At 41.5% G+C, this 19106-nt stretch overlaps 1 protein-coding gene across 10 annotated transcripts in view; it reads right to left on the reverse strand.

Annotated features, from left to right (window-relative positions):
- Positions 1-19106, reverse strand: part of DLG2 (discs large MAGUK scaffold protein 2) — a 1355349-nt gene that overhangs the window by 1316939 nt on the left and 19304 nt on the right. For all 10 annotated transcript variants that reach the window (XM_067466492.1, XM_067466491.1, XM_067466494.1 and 7 more), the window contains exon 3: positions 4514-4645. In XM_067466492.1, coding sequence (XP_067322593.1) covers positions 4514-4645 — 132 coding nt within the window. The remainder of the gene's footprint in view (positions 1-4513; positions 4646-19106) is intronic.

A 19106-nucleotide genomic window follows, 5' to 3' on the forward strand; every position in this document is an offset into this window, starting at 1 on the left:
TATGAGTCCACGCTGCCATATAATCCAGTTCAAAGCAGATAATCTCGATTTTATCTGGCAGTGTAGGAGCCTGACGCCCCCACCACACGGCTGTATTAAATGGCAGTGTGGACTCAGATAACCCAATTCAAAGCAGATATCATGAATTAGCTACCTTGATAATCATTGGGCCCTTCCACACAGCCCCATATTCCAAAATATCAAGGCAGGAAATCCCACATTATCTGAGTATGGATTCAGATAACCCAGTTCAAAGCAGATATTGTGGGATTTTCTGCCTTGGTGTTCTGGGATATAGGGCTGTATGGAAAGGCCCTGTATTAAATAGAACCAGGAGTCTTATAGTTGTTCTTATTCAATATACTCCTGACATTTATGTTCTGTTCTGGAACTGAGTGTAGTTCCAGGCCTTCCCAAGACTCACCCCAAGATTTTTTATTATTATTATTAAATGATCTTTATTAAGTATTCATATTACACAGTAATTAATTTTTTTGATGGGGAGTGAAGGAAAGCTGAAAATGGAAGTGAAGGAAAACTAGAGTAGGAAGGGGGGGGGCAGGAGGCATAGAAGGGAAGAGTGTCGACAGGGGGGTAAAAAAGCAGATTTATTTATTTATTTATTTATTTATTTACCGTATTTATATTCCTCCCTTCTCACCCTGCAGGGGACTCAGGGAAGATCACAATGCACACATACATGGCAAACATTCAATGCCATAGACACAGAACATATATAGACAGAGACACAGAGGCTATTTAATTTTTCAGCTTCATGAGGGTAGGCTATTTGAATTCCAGCCACCAGGGGAGCTGTCACTTCACCATCCACTTGTGACACCGATGAAGTACTTCCTCATTCTTTGCACGCTGCTGGAGAGTTTTTTATGGTGTTGTAAATTAGTTAAATTATCCTCCCCACATAAGCAGTACCTAAATTTCCTACTTGACATATGCAACTGTCTTTCGGGCTGCAAAGGTCGACAGCAAGCTAGACAAATGGCCCGAAGCTCACTCTGGGCTGGCTTCAAACTCCTGACCTCTCAGTCAGTAGTGATTTTAATGCAGCTGATTCCCAACCAGCTGCGCCACAACCCGTGGAATGACCTGATTCGACAGATTCGACCAGATTCGACAACTACATCAGCTGTTGGACTTTAACACACAGTTTAAGACATCTCTTCTGGTAGTCCTACTTGGTCAATGTTAAATTGTGAATTTTAATCTGTATTTTATCAGTGGATTTTAATTTGTATTTTAACTCTATATTGTTGTATGTCTTTTAATAGTGTTTTATCTCTTGTTTTAATTAGGTTGTATCCTGTCTCAAGCCGCAGGGATTATTATTATTTTACTGACACAAAAGCACAGTATGTCACAGCAAGCGAGATCTATATGCTGGATTTCGTATCACAAAATCACAAGTTGAACATTTCCCAAGCGTCTAGGACTGTGTGATGTATATATACTTTATACATATTATTATTATTATTATTATTATTATTATTATTATTATTCCTTTGGTGCCGGAGACTAATGCAGGTTACTACTGTAAGATAAGCTTGTTATACTGGTAAATAATGCAGCAGATGGTACACAGCAAAGAAAACTTCCAGCTTTTTGCTGACGGAGCTCACTCAACAGCTAATTCTGCCAAGACTGTCCCTGGGCAGCAATCCAATTCTCCATTGCTGGCAAAATGGGGGCCCCCTGGGTTGCGATACAGCTCTCTAGATGAAGAGCATGGAAGATAGACTCCAGAGAGCTAAACAGTGCAGAAGCAAATAAAGAAAACAAGTGTGCAAGCACAACCCAATCTGCCTTCCACCCCCCATAGCCATGAGAATTGAAGAAGGCAATTAGCAAAAGAAGTATAGTCAGCCCTCTGCATTCACTGGGGTTCAGGGGACAGGACCCTGTGAATATGAAAAACTGTGAATTGCTTATTTTTTATTACCTAGAAGAACAACTCTCTAGGAATGTCCAAGGCCCTTTCTACACTGCCATATACAATCCAGATTATCAGTTTTGGACTGGATAATATGGTATATAATCCAGTTTAAAGCATATAATGCGCATGATCTGATTTGATAATCTGGATTATATGGCAGTGTAGAAGGGGCCTTTGTCTTCCAGCATGACCTCTACTGCTAGCTGAACATAGAATTGCCTTTAAGGATGTAGTGATTCCTAGAGAGAAATCTCTAGGTTCTCCAGTGTATTCAGTTAAAGTTGGCCATAGAATCAAACTGGAGGACGTAGAGATTCCTAAAGCGAACATTTTTAATCAAATACATTTTAAAGCAACATAAACGGACCGGCAGAACGTTAGATAAGCAAAAATGTTGGATAATAAGGAGGGATCAAAGAAAAGCCTATTAAACATCGAATTACATTATGATTTTAAGCACCAAAGCATCATGTTTTACAACAAATCGACAGAAAAATCAGTTCAATACACAGCAACGTTCTGTAGTAATTACTGTATTTACAAATTTAGCACCGAAACAGACAAGGATTATTTCTTTTTCCCATCCTGGACCTTATTCCACAGGTAAATATACACTCCACTTCCACCACCTTCAACAAACCTCTGAAGATGCCATTATTTATTTATTTATTTATTTATTACTGCGCTTGTATACCGCTGTTTCTCAGCCTACATTGGCGACTCAACGCGGTTTACAACACTACAATAATCAACAATATTAAATATAAAAAGCATAAAAACACATACATAATATACAATATTGGGCCACCAATATCAAACCAATGCATCTCTTAACTAAAAACGCAGTCCATTAGCCACAGATGCAGGCAAAACATCAGGAGAGAATGCTACTAGACCATGGACCTACAGCCCAAAAAACTCACAGCAACCCAATGTATTGTTGACGGAAAGATTTTCCCAAGGTTCCAACTCCACCTGCTCCTTTTCACCACCCTCTGTTTCTTTGAAGAGCTTCTTCTCCATCAACTTTCTATCCCCGTTTTCACTTTTCCGCTTTTCTTCTTTTTGTTCTCAGGCTGGGTGGGGCATAATGTGGCCAGTACAGGCCAGACGCTGTGCCCAACAGGAAAAGTCTGCACCGGCCATATCTTACCCCTCTCAGCAGGTGCCCGGCACATGGAGAGGCGTGCTGTGTGTTGATGCCTCGAGAAACCACTGTGTATCTCAACAGGAGGCAGATTGCATTGGATAATACAAAATGTTGGATGAGTGAAGGTTGGATAAACAAGACTCTATGTGAATAATCATATCCACAAAAGTCAGAACCACAATTTATAGCTGTCGAGGGACAGCTATAAAGTCACTCCTCCTGTCCATTCTCAGCCTTCACTTTTTGGCAGCCTTGCTCTGCCAAGGTAAAAAGTAAAGGTTTCCCCCTGACATTAAGTCCAGTCGTGTCCGACTCTGGGTTTGGTACTCATCTCCATTCCTAAGCCGATGAGCCAGCATTGTCCGTAGACACCTCCAAGGGCGCATGGCCAGCATGACTGCATGGAGCGGCATTACCTTCTCGCTGAAGTGGTACCTATTAATCATTTTGTTAGTTCTGGTTCTGTTTACCGGTATGTTAATATCGTAAAGGTAAAGGTTTCCTCTGACATTAAGTCCAGTTGTGTCCGACTCTGGGGATTGGTGCTCATCTCCATTTCAAAGCTGAAGAACCGGCGTTGTCCGTAGACACCTCCAAGGTCATGTGGCCAGCATGACTGCATGGAACGCCGTTACCTTCTCCCTACTCACATTTGCATGTTTTTGACTGCTAGGTTGGCAGAAGCTGGGGCAGACAGCGGAAGCTCATGCCGCTCCCGGGATTCAAACCTGTGACCTTTTGGTCAACAAACTCAACAACTCAACAGTTTAACCCACTGCACCATTGTAAAATCACTTCTACAAATTAACCCTTTTTGTTGCACTTGACAGCTGTTATTATTTGACCATGATACTAACAAAGACTCAATCTTGTCTTCTTAACCAAACACTCTATGCATGGAAGTCAAACAGCCACCTTCAAGAACCTTATACTTGAGTGTGAACATAAAATAGAGAAGAAGGTTCAGAAGGTCTTAAAAATAGCCATTAGAAGACCTTTCCAAGCATTCTGTTGGAAGACTCACAAATCCAGCAACATGTTCATGGAAAAACACTAGATGATACACTCATTTCTATCCAAGTAGAAAAGACCATTTCCTCCCTATAAAGCAAAGTCAAGGGGCAGAACAACCTCTTTCTCTCACCAGCACCATGACGCAGTCATTTAGCCTCATTTTTGAGCTAAATAAGAAAAAGTAGTATCAAACTGCATTAATTTTATTATAGATACACCCAAAAGGAGTATCACAGTATTTGGCACATATCTAGCACTTTTCTGCACCACAGCTAGTTCTCATTGGCCATTTTCAAAGCCAATGGACAAATTCAGCCTTGGACTCACCCATTTTAGCAGTCAAAAGATATATGAATTGCAGCAACCAAAGAAAATGATAAATAGCTGAATGTACATACCTAGCAGTGCCTGGAATAAACTGCTTTTAAAGATGCCCATCACTTTCTTGACGGCTCTTTTCAGCTGTTGCTCCTCCGGCTTTTTCAACTTCTTACAGTAGTCTTCCAGAAGTGCTAAAGCTCGATCCGTGTCTAAAAGAAATAACATCATTTTTTTTTAATGGTTAAAAGACCCACAAAATAGGGAATACTAATTGCATAGTCACTGACTAAACCAGAATATACACAGGTTGCATGTAAACCATACTGAAATTGCTTCTGACTGAATGGTGGAGTACTTATACGATGAATCATAGCATATCTGTTGTGTGCAGAAAGTTTCAGAAAGGTTCAGGTTTCAAAAGAAATCCCCTTGCCTGAGACTTTGGGCATCCATTGCAATAGTTGAGAATCAATTATCTGATTTAGTATAAGACACTCTTTGCACAGTCATGTTTCCCTAACTCTGGGTGCATCTACACCAGGCATGGGAAAATTTTGGCCTTCTGGGTGTTTTGGACTTACAGGCTATTAGGAATTGTGGGAGATGAAATCCAAAACATCTGGATGGCCAAAGTTTGCCCATGCCTGTAGAGCAGTGGTTCCCAAACTGTGGTCCATGGACCACCAGTGGTCCGCAAGAACTAAAATATGGTGTGTGGCTTCACCCTTACTACTCCATTGCAACAAGAGTGAATGATCTCACAAAACCCTCTTATAGTGCCAAGGCTTATTCAATATGATTTTCTTTGAGGAAGCAGATGCTGACTACTGGATCGCATCTGTTCTGTAAACTAGAGGTGATGTGGTCAGGAGACAATGCTTCTAGAACATGGCCATATAGCCCAAAAAATCTACAACAACCCAGTGATTCCAGCCATGAAAGCCTTCGACAATACAGTATTTTCTGTTGGTCATGGGAGTTGAGTGTGGGAAGTTTGGCCCAATTCCATCATTGGTGGGGTTCAGAATAGTCTTTCATTGTAGGTGAACTATAAATCCCAGCAACTACAACTCCCAAATGTCAAGGTCTATTTTCCCCCAAACTTTACCAGTCTTCACATTTTGGCATATTGGGTATTTGTGCCAAGTTTGGTGCAGATCCATCACTGTTTGAATCCACAGTCCTCTCTGGATGTAGGAGAACTACAACTCCAAAACTCAAGGTCAATGCCCACCAAACCCTTCTAATATTTTCTGTTGGTCACAGGAGTTATGTGTGCCAAGTTTGGTTCAATTCCATCATTGGAGGAGTTCAGAATGCTCTTTGATTGTAGGTGAACTACAAATCCAAGCAACTACAACTCTCAAATGACAAAATTCAATCCTCCCCCAACCCCACCAGTATTCAAATTTGGGTGTATTGGGTATTTGTACCATATTTGGTCCAGTGAATGAAAATACATCCTGTATATCAGATATTTACATTACAATTCACAACAGTAGCAAAACTACAGTTATGAAGTAGCAATGAAAATAATGTTATGGTTGAGGTCACCAGAACATGAGGAACTGTATTAAGGGGTCACGGCATTACAAAGGTTGAGAACCACTGGTGTAGAGGCTTCCTGAGAGAAGTCAATGGTTCCTCTTTTACCAGAGTTAAGATATAATACTTACATTGACTTGCATACTCTCCTTATCATTTAATTGCGTAATGAACACTTAATAAAATTTCCAGTTTGCCTCCCAGTCTTCCAACTAAATATTATGTGTTTTCTAACTACATTTTTCCCAGTTGCATATTTTGCATCAAGCTGGATGCTTTAAAAATCCCGACTCTGTTCCAGAAACTGAACATTTTGGCTGGTTTAAATAGGAGCAAGCAGTCCTTTGGGTAGCTTTTTTAGGCTTTTGAGCTGAAATGCTATGCATACTTTCTTGGAGGAATCTCAGATTAACATAGTTTAGCTTCTCTTGCAGTGAACAAGCAGTTTATGATGTTTGATATTCTGAATGTTTCTTGAATGCAATTAGATCAGGTTTTGGGATTTTTTGTGACCTTCTGGCAGGCAATTCAGAAGTGTCCTAGGGACTTCTGACTGGGGTTGCGGTGCAGCTCTGCAAAGTTAGAGAGGTGAGGAACTGATTCAGTGCCAAAGGCCACTTTGGAGATAAATCAATAGACTAAAGACTGCCATATAGAGAAAGTTATTTTAAGAGTACAGGAGTTCAATAGGTAGGAAGTTATGCAGGAGACACAGAGGCACACAGCTAATGGGAATGACTTGCATCAGCAATGCCATTGTTCCATAACCCTTTGACCTGCGTAGCATTTCTCAAACTTGGAAGATCTCTGAAGTCATCTGAACCAAACTTCTACCAAAGGAGAGAACCTGCCTCCCAGTTAGATAGACTAGTATGCAGGTAGTCCAAACAAGATAACTTTTGTAGGTTTGTTCTTAAGTTCAAACTACAAGAAAGGAGATTCCATCTGAACATGAGGAAGAACTTCCTGACTGTGAGAGCCGTTCAGCAGTGGAACTCTCTGCCCCGGAGTGTGGTGGAGGCTCCTTCTTTGGAAGCTTTTAAACAGAGGCTGGATGGCCATTTGTCAGGGGTGATTTGAATGCAATATCCCTGCTTCTTGGCAGGGGGTTGGACTGGATGACCCATGCGGTCTCTTCCAACTCTTTGATTCTATGATTAAGTTGAATTTGTTTGTAAGTCAGAACAGGTACATTTTTAAGTGTAACTCCAGCCAAACATATATATTTAGCTTTGCATAGCATAAGGAAAGGTTAAGACCCCTGTGGTGTTTGTTTTGCTTTCTGTTCAGCTCACTTCCTGTCCCTGTGATTATTGGATTTTGAAAAATTTGGCTTGTGGTGGAAACAAGGATTGGTGAAAAAGTTTCAGTGGAGACACTTTTTCCCCATGATAATGACTCTTTCAGGAGTGGATTTCCCTTCCAAAGGGTAATTTTCTCTCACTTCCTTTTGTCTCACCTCAGTTCTTAACTAGGAGTTGTTTATAAGTCAGATGTTTGTAATTCGAAGACTACCTCTGTTGTGTTGTGCATATGCCTGCCTTTGAAAGGTAATTTGTAAATAAAATTGTGGTGTTTATTTTTCCCAGCAGAATAATCCAAAATACATATGACTACCATAACTGTCAAAGGAAATGTTCCCAATCTTCATGTGGCTAATAGCAAACCCTATTAAAATGATAGACACCTGGTCCAAGAATACGATAAAATCAGATTGGAGAACCTAACAAAAGCCCAGAGATTGCATATTTTATTGTAAGTGGATAAATGAAACTATGGGTACCAGACCCGTGGATGCATGAATATTGCAGTTTTAAAAGCATTAGTTAGAAAGGCTGTTAAGTTTTGAAACATTTTGTAAGTAGTTTTACATCTGCTTCAAAGTAATATATTAAGATAGAACTGGTAACAAGTTCTTATTTGTGTAACAATGCTAACAACATCATAGAATCATAGACTTGGAAGAGACTTCATGGGCCATCCAGCCCAACCCCATTCAGCCAAGAAGCAGGAAAATCACATTCCGAGCACCCCTGACAGATGGCCATTCAGCCTCTGTTTAAAAGCCTCCAAATAAGGAGCCTCTGTTTAAAAGCTTCCAAAGAAGGAGTCTCCACCACACTCCGGGGCAGAGAGTTCCACTGCTGAACAGCTCTCATAGTTAGGAAGGTCTTCCTGATGTTCAGGTGGAATCTCCTTTCCTGTAGTTGTTCCGCGTCCTAATCTCCAGGGCAGCTCTCTCTTCCCTATGACTGCATCTCACATATTTATACATGGTCATCATCTCTCCCCTCAGCCTTCTCTTCTGCAAGCTAAACATGCCCAGCTCTTTAAGCCGCTACTTATACACCTTGTTCTCCCGACACACTTGATCTTTTGAGTCACCCTCTTCCTCTGGACAAATTCTAGCTTGTCAATATCTCCCTTCAATTGCATTGTCCAGAATAGGACACAGCATTCCAGGTATGGTCTGACCAAGGCAGGATAGACAGTTAGCATGACTTCCTTGGATCTAGACACTAGACTCCTATTTATGCAAATCAAAATCCCATTTACTTTTTTAGCTGGCACATGACATTGTTGGCTTATGTTTAACTTGTTGTTCATGAGGGCTCCCAAGATCTTTTTCACACATACTGCTGTCATGCCAGGCATCGTCCCCCATTCTGTATCTTTGCATTTCATTTTTTTCTGCCTAATGAAGCTCAGGGAGATAACAGTCAGTCTTTCACATTTATGGTTCTGACTTTTACAAATTCGATTATTTATGGATTTGATGAAAAATCTTCTCTCCAAGAGTTTCTAAATTCTCTAATGTTACTCTATGGTTAATTTCCTCCAGTCATGCTGGAAATCCTGGGGATTTTTAGAGAGAACATATTTCTAGGAATCTCTAAATCAGGTATGGACAAACGTCAGGGCTCCAGGTGTTTTGGACTTCAACTTCCACAATTCCTAACAACTGGTAGGCCAGCGTTTCTCAGCCTGGGGGTTGGGAACCCTGGGGGGGGGTCGCAAGGGGGTGTCAGAGGGGTCACCAAAGACCATCAGAAAACACAGTATTTTCTGTTGGGCATGGGAAGTTTTCCCCAATTCTATCATTGGAGTTCAGAATGCTCTTTGATTGTAGGTGAACTATAAATCCTAGCAACTACAACTCCCAAATGTCAAGGTCTATTTTCCCTAAAATCCCGCCACTGTTCACATTTGGACGTGTTGAGTATCCGTGCCAGGTTTGGTCCTGATTGATCATTGTTTGAGTCCACAGTACTCTCTGGACGTAGGTGGACTACAACTCCAAAACTCAAGGTCAATGCCCACCAAATCCTTCCAGTATTTTCTGTTGGTCATGAGAGTCCTGTGTGCCAAGTTTGGTTCAATTTCATCATTGGTGGAGTTCAGCATTCTCTTTGATTGTAGGTGAACTAAAAATCCCAGCGACTACAACTCCTAAGTGACAAAATTAGCCCTACCAGTATTCCAATTTGGGCATTTCGGGTATTTGTGCCAAATTTGGTGCAGTGAATTAAAATACATCCTGCATATCAGATATTTACATGATGATTAATAACAGTAGCAAAATTACAGTTATGGGGTCGCAACAAAAATAATGTTATGGTTGGCAGTCACCACAACATGAAGAATTGTATTAAGGGAAGGTTGAGAAACACTGCGGTAGGCTGTTAGGAATTGTGGGAGTTGAAGTCCAAACGCCTGGAGGGCTGAAGTTTGCGCATGCCTGATCTAGATCCTTCAGTGCAATTCAATATCCAGCCTCCAATGGAAGTTGACTATAAAGCCATGCTGGAAGACTTAGATAGTACTAATTGTTCTCTCAGGAAATAGCGATCTCTTCCTTCATGGTTTCTCACTTTCAAGGGGGTCCTGTGCCCCAAACCTCAATAAATGTGGAGAGATGCCTATAGTTTGGGGAGGGGGAAATCCCCTCCCAGAATCTCGTTCCACAGGCAAAATAAACCAATATCCACAAGTGATGGATGCTAGGAGTAAACTATGGCACTTACACTGTCTCTCCTGGCCCTCATGGTGTTCATTTGGCATCTCTCCAGAAGAAATGGAGAGCATTACCCAGCACCACCATTGTGGAAAAAAAGATACAACTGCCAACACTTTCCATGTTTGCGTCCCAAAATGGAGGCGCATCCTCTTTACCTCTAGAAGAAATATGCTTTAGGCATCTAAAATGCTTGCTAATCTCCAACTAATCTTATCTTTCTCAGACTCAACATTTCCAGCCAGTACTCTTGTTCCTTTCGCAGATGCCTGGATTACATCACTCTTAGCTTGGGATTCATGTGGAGAGAGAAAGAGGCATGTTATTTAGCCAAAATCCCCCTCACTTTCCCTAAAGGATTTTGAATTATTTGCTAATCTAAGTGCTCTAAAGATTTCAGATCATGTTTGGTCTTGGAAGCTAAGCAGGGCCAGCCCTGATTAACATTTGGGTGGGAGACTGCTAACAAAGATCTGGTTCTGTCAGGCTTTGTTTCAGATGAAAGAACTGGCAAAACCACTTGCAAATAAGGTTGTTGTAGGTTTTTTCGGGCTATATGGCCATGTTCTAGAGGCATTCTCTCCTGACGTTTTGCCTGCAGCTATGGCAAGCATCCTCAGAGGTTGTGAGGCAAGCATCCTCACTACCGCTGAGGATGTTTGCCATAGATGCAGGTGAAACGTCAGGAGAGAATGCCTCTAGAACATGGCCATATAGTCTGAAAAACCTACAACAACCCAGTGATTCCGGCCATGAAAACCTTCGACAATACACTTGCAAATATTTATTGCTTAAGAAAACACTATGAAATTCATGGGGCTGCCCTAGATTGACAGTGACACATAAACACACATATAGATCTACAATTTCCCAACAAAGAAGATATTATATCCGAACTATGAAGGCAATCTCCAGCTTCATTATTTCTCTCCTCTCCAACTCTATTGCAATATGTTTGGCTGATTAAGTACAACTTGCACATATCCACACACAAACCTTGAAACCATTTTTCCTGCAGTGTTTAATGATTAAGCATGGAAATGCTTAAATATCCTTTGATGGATTAAAATTACAGCACCAATTAAGCTAAATGTCATGCCTATGCATGAGGTTTATTTGTTCATTGCCTCGAGAGCCATTGTGGGCTGGGAGGTGATATAGAAATATTGCTAATGAGTTGGTTGATTGATTAATTAATAAGATGGTCATGTTTTGATTCCATGCTGATGTTGCATTAGAAAAAACCACAACTGTAGACATGTTCACAAGGAAAAACCAAATCCACACCTGGGCAATACTTTTGTTAGGATCAATGAGTTTGTTTGGGTCATCTAATGATAGAACCATCTTTGGTTCTTGGTTTCACACCATAATTATCCCTGTAATTGGTAATGATAATAGAATCCTAGAGTTGGAAGAGACCTCGTGGGCCATCCAGTCCAACCCCCTGCCAAGAAGCAGGAAAATCGCATTCAAAGCACCCCCGACAGATGGCCATCCAGCCTCTGTTTAAAGCCTCCAAAGAAGGAGCCACAATGACACTCCGGGGCAGAGAGTTCCACTGCTGAACAGCTCTCACAGTCAGGAAGTTCTTCCTCAAGTTCAGGTGGAATCTCCTTTCCTGTAGTTTGAAGCCATTGTTTCAAGTCCTAGTCTCCAGGGCAGCAGAAAACAAGCTTGCTCCCGCCTCCCTATGACTCCCCTCACATATTTATCATGTCCCCTCTTAGCCTTCTCTTCTGCAGGCTAAACATGCCCAGCTTTATAAGCCACTCCTCATAGGGCTTGTTCTCCAGACCCTTATTTATTTATTTACTATATTTGTATACTGCTTTTCTCAGCCCTTGGCGACTCAAGGTGGTTAACAGTAGCAAAATTCAATGCTCGAAACATCATAAAACAGTTAAAAACAGTTAAAAACAATAGCATAATCAGTCAATAAAACATCTCACTAGCATCTCATAATTAGCATCAAGATCCAGTCTCATCATCCAATTGTTCCATATTCCTATAATCATTACACTGCCTATTCAAATGCCTGCTTGAACAAACAGGTCTTCATTTTCCTCCGAAATGCTAACAGGGAGGGGGCTGATTTAATTTCTATAGGAAGGGCGTTCCACAGTCAAGGGGCCACCACTGCGAAGGTCCTGTTTCTCGTCCCTGCCAGATGTACTTGTGATGCAGGCGGGACCGAAAGCAGGGCCTCCCCAGATGATCTTAATGTCCTAGCTGGTTCATAGGATCATTTTAGTTGCCCTCCTCTGCTTAGAGTCAACATCTGCCTTTAATTGCAGTGCTTAGAATTGGACACAGTGTGTTTCCAGGTGTGGTCTGACCAAGGCAGAATAGAGGGGTAGCATGACTTCCCTGCATCTAGACACCAGACTCCTATTTACGCAAGCCAAAATCCCTGATATGCAAGTACTTTTCATCACTTCAGTATTTGCAGTCCAAAATCTTTTTAGTGGCACAGAAACAGAGCAAGCTATTATTGCTTTTCTTCCCCAGTTGCTTGGTGATTTTGTTGAGCAGAAAGCAGCCCTCCAAATGTTATTGGACAGCCCTTTGCATCATTCTTAATTAGGAAAGTCAATGGTAAGGAATTCTAAGAGTTGCAATCCAACTACTACTCACAAAGCCCTGTCCTTCTTTATTGATGTGAGCCAATGTCCTGTATGGGCTACTTAGAATTTCACAGAATGTTGCCATGGCAATTGAAGAGGAATACAGCACTATAATAATGTGTGCAATAGGGTCATATGTTAGGTAAGGTGAACGAAATAACTGGTACAGAATAATGTTGTTGTTCTGGCAACTCTAAAGTAAACCTATCATAGGATTTACTTATTTATTTTTGTGGCTAGGGGTGCTAAGATCTGCCCAATGTCACTCAATGGGTTTTCATGGCTGAATGGGGATTCAAATTCTGTTCTCTACAAACATAATACAGTTCTCAAACCATTATATCACAACAGTTCCATACTGGTTGTTAAAATTTTAAGGACTTCTACCCTTTCACTTAATGAGAATGGATAAACAACTCTTTATCAGCAGTATTTATGGCATAGCTGTCCACTAAGGGAGTGCAAAACTTTGTTTGTAATTTCTTTGCCATATCTGTTTCATAAGATTCATACCCAAGAAACAATATTACGAAACACAAAGGGCAACTGCATAAAAAACTTAAGATTCAAAACACTGACCTATGACTTTTAGATGAGTTATGTAAGTCTCGTAAATGGCTCTAGGGCTACATTGAGGGTTACCCCTAAGGCTCTGAGGAGGATGGTGAGGCCAAAGTGAGAGGGAGGGAATGCATGGCTGGGTGGCCAAGCAAGGAAGAAGCCCCTCCGCATATGATTGGCCCAGAGAGAGGCAGAGACCCACACTCACATTGAGGTTTTAAAGAGGAAAGCAAGGAGAATTCTGGGAAATGTAGTTTAGGGCAGGGCTTTTTGAATTTTCTAGTGCTTCTGATCTGGAATCAGTGCAGCACCTCCATTTTAAAAGTAATTTTTCCAACTTGGAGAGGTAAAACCCAAGAACTTTAATGCTGGAAGTGAGCAGAATTCAGGGAAATGTAGTTTAGGGCAGGGCGTTTTGAATTATCTGGTGCTGCTGTTCTGGAGTCAGTGCTGTACCTCCATTTTAAAAGTAACTTCTCAGACTTGGAGAGAGAAAACCCAAGTGTTTTAATTTGGGAAGTGAGCAGAATTCTGGAAAATGTAGTTTAGGGCAGGGCTTTTTCAATTCTCAGGTGTTACCGATCTGGAACCAGTGCAGCAACTCCATTTTAAAAGTAACTTCTCCAACTTGGAGAGGGAAAATCCAAGTGCTTTAATGTGGGAAATTAGCAGAATTCTGGAAAATGTAGTTGAGGGTAGGGATTTTACAATTCTCTGGTGTTACTGATCTGGAACCAGTGCATCACCTCCATTTTAAAAGTAACTTCTCCAACTTGGAGAGGGAAAATCCAAGTGCTTTAATGAGGGAAATTAGCAGAATTCTAGGAAATGTAGTTTAGGGTGGGGCCTTTAGAATTCTCTGCCACAGGGGTCCTCGCCTTCCCAAACTACATGTCCCAGAATTCTGCTTACTGCCTTGTGCTTCCTTCTCCTCCTCCTCCCTGAAAGTTTTGATGGGGGAAAATCCATATTCATTCCCTAAAGGGATTTCAAAATAAAAGGGGATTGTTGGGAGTTGAATCAACCCTGTGAAGTGAATAAGGTTGAGAGGCAGTAACTCCAAAGTTTACCTAGTAAGATTATTATTATTATTATTATTATTATTATTATTATTTTACTGACATAAAACCACAGTATGTCACAGCAAATGAGATCTCTGTGCTGGATTTCGTATCACAAAATCACAAGTCGAACACTTCTCAAGCGTCTAGGACTGTGTGATGTATTTTCAAATGATGTGTGCAGATCCAAGTAAGGTGGCCTTTTGCAGTTGACAGATCGTGATTTTGTCAATGTTTATTGTTTCCAAATGCCAGTTGAGATCTTTTGATATGGCAGCCAGTGTGCCAATGACCACTGGGACCACCTGTACTGGTTTAGGCCAGAACCTTTGCAGTTCAATTTTGGGGTCTTGATAACTGCTGAATTTTCCTGTTGTTGTTGTTGTTGTTGTTATTTCAAAGGCTTGATGAGCATCTGTTGGGAGTGCTTTGATTGTGCTTGCTTTTTCTGCTTGGCAGAAGGGGTTTGGATTGGACTTCCAGTGAAGTAGTACTGTTAAGTTTATGTTGCTTAAAATTCCCTAAAAATCAGTGGATGTGCAAATCTTTCAGAAACTTGGAGAAAATGATTCCCTGGTTATGTTGTATCATTCAAAATAGAAATTCAAGGAGATAGTTCTTGTAGTTGTTTTTTAAGCTGATGTCCATGAAAACATTTTTTAAAATTGCCAAAAATCAGTGAAAGAGTGAAATGTTCTGAAACTTGGAGGGGAACACACAGATAAATGTGTTCTACATCTGTAGCAAGTTTCATCCCAATTATCTCTAAAAATGAGAAAGAAAGGAGTGTCGGAAGCTCCCCCTCTTGTGCAATTACATAATGAAAAAGTAACAAAAATCATTATAGTTATGATACGGACCCCTTAATATACTTTAGAAACACTTTAGAAATGATTCCCCTACCCCTAATTTAGTGATGATTGAAACATTCTTTTTCATTGATTGCACAAGCCTACTGTCAACAAATATACAATCAGCTCTCCGTATCCACAGATTCTGTATTCACAGATTTAGCCCTCCAAAAACAAGCCAAAAGGGAAACCTTGATTTTACCATCTATATAAATAAAAATGTAATGTTCGTTTGTGGGATTAACAGAACTCAAAAACCAGGGGGCCAATTGACACCAAATTTGGACAGCATACACCTAACAACACAATGTACGTCCTTCACTCAAAAAATTTTGATTTTGTTATTTGGGAATTGTAGTTTCTGGGATTTATAGTTCGCCTACAATCAAAGAGCATTCTGAACTCCACAAACTATGGAATTGAACCAAACATGGCACGCAGAACTCCCATAACCAACAGCAAACACTAGAATGGTTTGGTGGGCATTGACCTTGAGTTTGGGAGTTGTAGTTCACCTACATCCAGAGAGCACTGTGGACTCAAACAATGATGGATCTGAACCAAACTTGGCACAATCACTCAATCCACCCAAATATGAACACAGATGGAGTTTGGGGGAAATAGACCTTGACATTTGGGAGTTCACTTACAATCAAAGAGCATTCTGAACCCCACGAACGACAGAATCAGGGCAGATTTCCCACACGGGACCCCCATGATCAACAGAAAATACTTAAGGCCATCCAGTCCAACTCTCTTCACGAGGGCAAGAAAATGTAATCAGAGCCCTCCTGACAAAGAGACATCCAGCCATAGATGTAGATAGATATGATTCACACACAGAGAGAGATATAGCATCATAGATTTGAAAGGGACCCCTAAAGAAGGACTATGATATCTTGGATGGTCCAGAGTAGGCAAACCAGACACTCTCCACATCAACACTGACTAAGAAACAACAAGAAATACTGTTTACCCACAAACATAAATAAATTACATATATTAGAAACCAGCACTTTCTCATTACTTTATTTTCCAGATCACCAGACTGGGCCACAGCAATGCGTGGCAGGGGAAGGCTAGTTTTATATAAGTCTCATTACTGTGCCATTACATCTAATGTGACTTGAGAATCCACAGAATTTGATATCCACAGGAAATCCTGGATCCAAACCAAGGGATCACTGTATTTGTAATCAATGTGTAAAAATGTACATCTGTTTTCATTCTGCCTGAATCAACATTAACTCAGTCAATTGACTGCAAGCCAAGCTCGAGCCTTGAAAACCACAGAATTGTATCATGTTTATAAATCAGAAACTCCTGGGACTAACTAGAGAGGAGAACAATCTAAAGACGCCCAAGAGATAACGCTTCCCCGTAACCGCAAGCACTGTAACTGACCATTTTCACTGACATAAATGGGTAATTTGCAAAGGCTAGAGTTCTATGCATATTTACTTGGGAGTAACTAATGAGACAATAAGCATCAAATGTAAATAAGGTAAAGGTTTCCCCTTAATATTAAATAGTTGTGTCAGGTTCTGAGGGGTGGTGCTCATCTCCATTTCTAAGCTGAAGAACCGGCATTATCCGTAGACACCTCCAAGGTCATGTGGCCAGCATAACTGCATGGAGTGCTGTTACCTTCTCGCTGGAGCAGTACCTATTGATCTACTCACATTTGCATTTTTTCCAACTGCTAGGTTGGCAGAAGCTGGGCCTAAAAGCAGGACCTCACCCTGCTCCCCAGATTTGAACCACCGACCTATTGGTCAGCAAGTTCAGCAGCTCAGTGGTTTAACCCCCTGCACCACCAGGAGCTCCACCAAATGTAAATATCCATCATTTGATACCAAAATCAAGATTTTCCATGTGATGTTTCCGTACATCAGGATGCAGTTCAAACGTACAAGGAATCACTGCAAGGTGGCAGCTCTAACCCACAACAAGGCAAAAAAAAAAAAAAGACTAACCAGCTAAAATAACTGTAACCGAGAATATGGAACAGCATGCGACCACTTTAATCTGATTATTCTAAACTCAAGCTAATGAGGTGGAAATTCTATCTGGGTTTTTGTACTGACTAAGCTGCAATCCAGCTTAATCAGAAAGAAAATGCAATGCATTATAAATATGAGTTTACGTTTGGACAGAGATTTACATAATTTGTGTTTCACTTCTGCAGGTTCATGTTCCACAATTATTGAAATGTTCAGTGTCACTGTTAACTAAATGCTGATATTCCTCATCAGACAAAAATGGCTCAGATACCAAAAGAAGTCTTTCCATAATGGCAGGGTTGGACTGGATGACCCTCAGGGGTCACTTCTAACTTTAAGAAAGAAGATTCCACCAGGACATTAGAAAGAACTTCCTGACTGTGAGAGCTGTTCAGCAGTGGAACTCTCTGTCCTGGAGTGTGATGGAAGCACCTTCTTTGAAGACTTTTAAGCAGAGGCTGTGTGGCCATCTCTCAGGGGAGCTTTGGATTCAATGTTCCTGCTTCTTGGCAGGGGGTTGGACTGGATGGCCCATGAAGTCTATGATGTATACAATTCTACATAATTCCTTTATATCTTCAAAACTCAGGCTGTCTCTCCATCTTCCTTCTTCAGAACCTTCATCCCATCTGACTCCCTCAATCTTGACAGCAGTTTGTTTGTTTGTTTGTTTTGTCGTGTCAGGAGCGACTTGAGAAACTGCAAATCGCTTCTGATGTGAGAGAATTGGCCGTCTGCAAGGACGTTGCCTGGGGGATGCCCAAATGTTTTGATGTTTTATCATCCTTGTGGGAGGCTTCTTTCATGTCCCCGCATGAGGAGCTGGAGCTGATAGAAGGAGGTCATCCGCGCTCTCCCAGGATTCGAACCTGCGACCTGTCCTGCCGGCACAGGGGTTTAACCCACTGCACCACCGGGAGCTCCTTTGACAGCAGTGACTCCCCATCAATAGCCCAGGAAAGACTGTTTCTTTGGGATTCTTCTGTCGTCAACTATCATTTGGAAGCAATCATTCTATCACTGGAAAGGATTTCACATTGGAGAGGTGGCATTTTTTTTCCTGCTGCCCTGGAGACTAGGGCACAATTGCAGGAAAAGATATTCCAGATAAACATTTGGAAGACCTCACCTGGAATACTTTGTCCAATTCTGGGCACCACAATTCAAGAAGGATATTGATAAGCTGGAACATGTCCAGAGGGGGACTAAAATGATCAACGATCTGGAGACCATGCCCTATGACAGTGGTCCTCAACCTGTGGATCCCCAGGTGTTTTGGCCTTCAACTCCCAGAACTCCTAACAGCTAATAAACTGGCTGGGATTTCTGGGATATGTAGGCCAAAACACCTAGAGACCTACAGACTGAGAACCACTGCCATGTGAGGAGCAGCTTTAAGAGCTGGGAATGTTTCGTGTGCAGAAGAGAAGGTAGAGAGGAGACCTGATGAGGGCCATGTATAAATATGTGAGGGGAAGTCCCAATGGGGAGGGAACAAGCTTGTTTTCTGCTGCCCTGGAGACTGGGACATCAAACTATAAGAAAGGGGATTCCACCTGAATATGAGGAAGAACTTCCTAACTGTGAGAGCTGTTCAGCAGTGGAACTCTCTGCCCAGGAGTGTGGAGGAGGCTCCTTATATGGAGGCTTTTAAACAGAGGCTGGATGGCCATCTGTCAGGGGTGCTTTGAATGCAATTTTCCTACTTCTTGGCAGAATGGGGTTGGACTGGATGGTCCACGAGGTCTCTTCCAACTCTAGGATTCTACTAGCTGTACCCGGCACATGTTGCTGTGGCCAGCCTTCCCTCTCTCTTTCTTTCCTTCTTCCTTTCTCTCCTTCCTTCTCTTTTTTTCTTTCCCTCTCTCCTTCCTTCCTTCCTTCCTCCCTCCCTCCCTTCTCTTCCTCTTCCCTTCCTTCCCTCCCTTTTCTTTTCCCTTCCTCTTTCCCCCCTTTCTTCCTTCTCTACCTATTCTTGGACTGTAACTCCAAGCAGTCCTCCTGATC

This window comes from Anolis sagrei, chromosome 3 (genome assembly GCF_037176765.1).
Source record: "Anolis sagrei isolate rAnoSag1 chromosome 3, rAnoSag1.mat, whole genome shotgun sequence".
Classification (NCBI taxonomy): Eukaryota; Metazoa; Chordata; class Lepidosauria; order Squamata; family Dactyloidae; genus Anolis; species Anolis sagrei.